The following is a 5749-nucleotide window of genomic DNA, read 5'->3' on the forward strand; positions in this document are numbered from 1 at the left end:
GAGTCGTTATTCCCATTGAACATTGTTGAAGTTTTTTATTTAATTTTTTACGGTCAATATAATTGTTGTTAGAACAGCCTGAAATCAGTCATAAACCATATTACATGATGAAATTTGAGTGAATCAGAAGAAATTTTTTTCAGTGAAAGCTGTTTCTGCTTGAAACCGCAAGAGTTCATTTCCATTTTAAGGATTAATTACTTGTAATTGAATCACATTCCTAATGTCTTCAGTCTTTTACTCCGTATTTCTTTTATAGTCGACTTTTTCCTAGATTGTGTTCACTATGAAATCAGTGTAATGGTTTATGACTGATTTCAGGCTGTTATATCTTCTGGACAGACTTTTGAAAGGTCATATATACAAAAATGGTTTGATGACGGTCATGATACTTGCCAAAAACCGACATGAAGTTGTCTACTCTTTCCATGTTGCCCAATAATGACATGAGAGACTTGATCTTAAAGTGGTCTATGGAATATGGGATTAATATTCCCGAGCCAAGTTTATCCACACAAGATTATGGCTCCCTGGAAACTTGTTACAACTCTATTTCAAGTAGCGCTAGCGCGAGTTACATGGGAGATCTCCAACTAAGGACAGATATGAGCAGCTTATCCATGGGATCACTTGATAGCAGTATTTCGCGCAAAAACACAGGAGACAGCCTCAGTAAACTTAGGGAGGTTTCTGATGTTGATTCCCGTCACTTTCAGTTTTATGATACTAGTATAGATGAGATTCAAAGACGGTTCTTGTCTAATGTCAACGAGCTTCCTTGGGAATCACAGTGCAAGGCTGTTCAAGATATTAGTTAATATGTTTATGATCGATAATAATCCTTCTTGTTCTTTTGTATCCTCTGAAAATTTCCTGGATCCATTGGTTCGGTTTTTGCAAGATGCTTTTGACAAACTTCACAATGTTAAAACCTCAAACCTCTGTTGCTCCGACTTTTCCGATTCCCCCACGTACCCGTGTCCGACACTCGACACTCGACAAGGGTATGACACTTGGACACCTCATTTTAAGCCAAAATATGCATTTTTTAATAAAAATGGCCGAGTCCGACACTTAGACATGCACCCGTGTCGGATACTTCTAACTGTGTCAGAGCAACATAGATTTAGTCTTACAAAAACTTGGTCTGAATTTTTTGAAGTTTTTGACATTTGAGATGATATATTTGCTTTACTGTTGTATCCAACTTATTATTCTATAATGCAGAACGGAAATATCACAGCTCAACAGTGATGTTTTTACACTGTATTGGCATCTTTTCTTGCCACAGAAACCATGGAAGAAACACTTATCCAAATTTGACGAAACTAAGGATGCTATTGCCGAGACTGATGGGTGCATGGCGTCAATTATAAAGCTACTTGATCTGGGAAGCTCGAGTGTCGATACTCAAGAGCATGCAGTAGGTATTCTTCTTAAACTGTGTACGCATCATTCCCGCTATTGTGAGTTGGTTTTATACGAGGGCGGTGTACCAGGGCTGCATCATGTATCAGTGAATGGAACTGTCCAAGGAAAGAGCAGTGCCTTGGAAGTCCTCCGACAGTTAAGAAGATGTTTTTATCCACAACGTGGGCTCAGGCAAGGTGATCCATTATCGCCTTATTTATTCATTCTTTGCGCGGAAGTCTTGTCAGGATTATTGAGGAGGGCTATGGTGTGTGGTGCAATTCATGGTATTCGTGTTGCGTCACAAGCTCCCACGATTTCTACACAATTGATAATGAGGGTATTGGCCTATTGGGGTTGTACGAGTAGGCAGTAACAGCTATCTCTGACCCTATATGTGGTTCAATTTAACAGGTGAGGTATCTAAGTATCTAAAACTCAAAACTCAAAGTGTCCGTCACAAATGAGAATTTAAAGAGAGTCATCATTTTGCGAGAGACGTTAATAACTTCTCACAATACAACTTCATTATCATTCACAGCAAGTTCATTAGATTCTTCATTTTCACAAGTTCTAGGACATCACAATCTGTCCATCTTCCCTCCACCCTCCTCCATCATATGGGTCCCTCGAGAGAAGGACATAGCACGGTAACATAGAACCAATCTGGTACTACCCAAAAAGAATCCAATTATGGGTGGTACATTATGAGTGGAGATCCTTTCCATTTCCTAAAAAGAAATGAAGAGGCTATTTCTTTTCGATGGCCCAGATCACATCTTGGGATTATCGAACGGTTCTAAATTTTTGAGTAAAAATAAAGGAATTATGGGATTTAGTGTAAAAAACATTACAGTCCAAACTCGTACAGTATACATACAAAGGCAAATCGAACAAAACCAAGCACAAATGCTCAGCGGTCTACAAGCCGGAACTTTTAGGAGAAATAATTACTGGGTATGGTAGCGTAAAAAACCAAACCTGAGCCAATAATAATCTGCATAGCGCAAAGAACAAAGTACTACTATGAAAGAGCACAAAATACATCAAAGGGTGCAGCTATTCCCTTGCTTCTGTCAAACATATTACATAAACGCAGCTTACTTTTTTCTTCTAATAATTATAAAATGCTGCCACCTTTGCTACTACCCAAAAAAAATCGAAAGACTATACTGTTTCACCGGAAAACAAATTAAAACCAAAAAAAGAGAAGGAAAAAAATACAATGACACCCATATAAAAAGTCAACAACCAGCAGGCAGCAGCTGTATCCTGTAGATACCAAGGAAGGAAGAAATCGATTTATTGATCAGAATTTTAATCAATGAATTCATAGTTTCATACCCATTCTATGATCTTAGGCCTGGGGCTTCTCCCACTTGAGGGGCTTCACAACCTCCCATGTGAAGTCAGCATCGTCCCTTCCGAAGTGTCCGTATGCAGCAGTCTTCAAGTACCTGTTGCCACCCTTCTTGAGGTCGAGGTTGATGGCGATCATACCGGGTCTGAAGTCAAAGTTCTCCTTGACAATCTTGAGGATCTCCCTGTCGTGGATCTTACCGGTTCCGTAGGTGTCGACAAACACAGACAATGGCTCCGGAACACCGATAGCATAAGAGATCTGGACAATGCACCTGCGAGCAAGGCCACTGGCGACAATGCTCTTGGCTGCCTGTCTGGCAACGTAGGCTCCACTCCTGTCGACCTTGGTTGGGTCCTTTCCTGAGAAAGCACCACCACCGTGGGCTCCCCATCCTCCGTAGGTGTCAATGATGATCTTACGGCCAGTCAAACCGGCGTCTCCATGAGGTCCACCGATCACGAATCGGCCAGATGGATTCAAGTGGAAGATGGTCTTCTCATCAAGGTACTTCTCGGGGATCACGGGACTAATCACGTGCTTTTTCAAGTCAGCAGCAATCTCGTCGTTGGTGACGGTTTCATCGTGCTGAGTTGAGATGAGCACAGTGTGGACACGGATTGGGACCATGGCACCGTTCTCGTTGTAGTACTCAACAGTGACTTGGGTCTTGCCGTCAGGCCTCAACCAGGGGCAGGTTCCGTTCTTTCTAACCTCAGTAAGCTTGGCACCGAGCTTAGTAGCGAGGACATGGCTCAGAGGCATCAACTCAGGGGTCTCATCAGTGGCATACCCAAACATGTGACCCTGGTCACCAGCACCAATCTCCTCAGGGCGCTTGGTCAAGTGACCGTGGACTCCCTGAGCAATGTCGGGACTTTGCTGCTCAATGTAAACCAAGACCTTGCAGTTATCGGCATCTAGACCAACATCAGGGGACACAAACCCAATCTCACGGCAAGTGTTGCGGACAATCTTCTCGTAGTCTACATTAGCCTTGGTGGTGATCTCACCAAAAACCATAACCAAGTTAGTCTTGGTGCAGGTCTCACAAGCAACTTTGCTCTCGGCATCTTGTGCAAGGCAAGCGTCAAGCACAGCATCAGAGATCTGATCGCAAAGCTTGTCGGGGTGTCCCTCGTTCACAGACTCTGAGGTAAATAGGAAGGTGTCTACTGGAGCGGCCATTTTTTTTTTTCTTAAACTGTCAAAGAACAAAACTTAGTAAAGTCAGCAGATGAGTCAATACATCATAGTAGTCAATTAGTCATGATGAGCTAGCTTTTTCGTCAAAATGAGTAACAACATATTCATCAAACAAAGCGTGTTTTGACTTCAATAAACTCATTTTAATACAGACTCATTCATCTCATTTTAATAAATAACCCTACAGTAACCAAACACAAGATCCCATATTCAAAACATCAGATGTTACAACATTAAATTTCCAATTATTATTCAATTAGTCTCACTTTAGACGGGTATATCCGTCTAAAGTGTAGATGGGTCAAATATGCGGGTCACCACTTACATAATAAGACAAAGTGGTGACATCCCACCTGTTGTTTGTCTTATTATGAAAGTGGTGTGATATTTGACCCGTCTACAACTTTAAACGGATAATGTCCGTCTAAAGTGAGAATGATTTAGAACAAATTGTCAACTTGCCACGGCATTCAAGCAACTTGCCACGGCATTCAAGCATAAAGGGCCTGACAACTAAAAATCCAAATACAACTTTATTCTCCAACCACACTCAAAGAATCAAATTGTAGGGACAAATATCCGATTGCCCAGACATCGGATCATCTTACCCAAATTTGTACCAAATCTTAGTACTACAATATCACTAACCAAATTTGAACCTAGAAATAACAGATAAATTCTCCAAAATCAAGCAAATACCTAGAGATCGCTCATGTTAACCAAGAAAGAATGGACCCTTTACAAATACATACAATTTCGATTGATTCAACGCCAAAATTTTACATAAAAACCATAATCATTTTAGTTTAACACGAACTCTTATAAGCATTTGTGATCTATCAAACCACAAGTAATAAAACTCTATAAATCGTGAATCAAACATAAAACATTCAAACCCAATTCAATTAACCCCCAAAACAACATTTCTAAACATACCCATTTCATTTTTCAAAGTCATAATCTCAGATCTAATCAAATTAAACTAACCCATCAACAATTAAACAAGATCCAACCATAAAGTTACAAACTTTCACATCATAAACTAGAGAAGATCATAACTTTATGTCATTATAATCATATAATAGCAGAAATTATACGAAATTGAGCAGAAATTGTACCTGGGAATCCCCGAAGCACAGAGATGAAGAAGAAATTAGAGAGAGATAGAGAAGAAAAAGTCCGAGAAATGTTAAACGGTGAGAGGCGAGTTATAAGCGTAGATTTAGGTGTCTATTTATAGTAATCTTCATGTTTTTTTTAATTTACTTTTTATTTTTTAACCAATCATTTTATTTTAATAATAAGGATTGATCTTGACCGTTGATTTGTGTTTATTGTACGGAAGAGATTGAAGGGAGTCGGTGAGAGAGTGTGACATTTATTTGAGACCCACTTGAGTTTTAGAATGAAATGACGGCTTTGCCCTTTGTGTAGTGTGATTTGTAGTGGGGGATCACCAATTTCCACCAACTCTTCGCATTTTGCTGGGACTCTTGGAGGTTGGTGGCTCAGCTTGACCACTTTGTGAATTATATGACCAGTTGTATTTATAATGAGTAGAATTTATCTATTAGTGTATATACAAGGAAAAAATGAATTGATTTTGGAGAACACCAAACATTTTAGCCCATATGCAATTAAATTTGGACGGTATATAACATTCCAAAAAAAAGTTAGAGGGAAGAAAATCCGACTAGCTTCGAAAAGAAAAGAGGGAAGAAATGGTTGACTAGGAGGGAACAAATTCTCCCCTTACACATCTATATAATACTA

General features: G+C 39.7%; 1 protein-coding gene across 1 annotated transcript; it reads right to left on the bottom strand.

Moving 5' to 3' along the window:
• Positions 1-2403: 2403 nt before the first annotated feature.
• LOC141657671 (S-adenosylmethionine synthase 4) lies at positions 2404-5336 on the bottom strand. The gene is made up of 2 exons (XM_074464974.1): positions 5095-5336; positions 2404-3974 (listed from the first exon to the last, which is right to left on the bottom strand). Exon 2 carries the CDS (start codon positions 3956-3958, stop codon positions 2768-2770), a length of 1191 nt encoding a protein of 396 aa, XP_074321075.1. The 5' UTR covers positions 3959-3974; positions 5095-5336; the 3' UTR covers positions 2404-2767.
• Positions 5337-5749: the final 413 nt, after the last annotated feature.

This window comes from Silene latifolia, chromosome 5 (assembly GCF_048544455.1).
Source record: "Silene latifolia isolate original U9 population chromosome 5, ASM4854445v1, whole genome shotgun sequence".
In the NCBI taxonomy this organism is placed as follows: Eukaryota; Viridiplantae; Streptophyta; class Magnoliopsida; order Caryophyllales; family Caryophyllaceae; genus Silene; species Silene latifolia.

Excerpts from the sequence above, each read along its gene's own strand:
- LOC141657671 (XM_074464974.1), bottom strand. The coding sequence starts at position 3,958 with ATGGCCGCTCCAGTAGACACCTTCCTATTTACCTCAGAGTCTGTGAAC.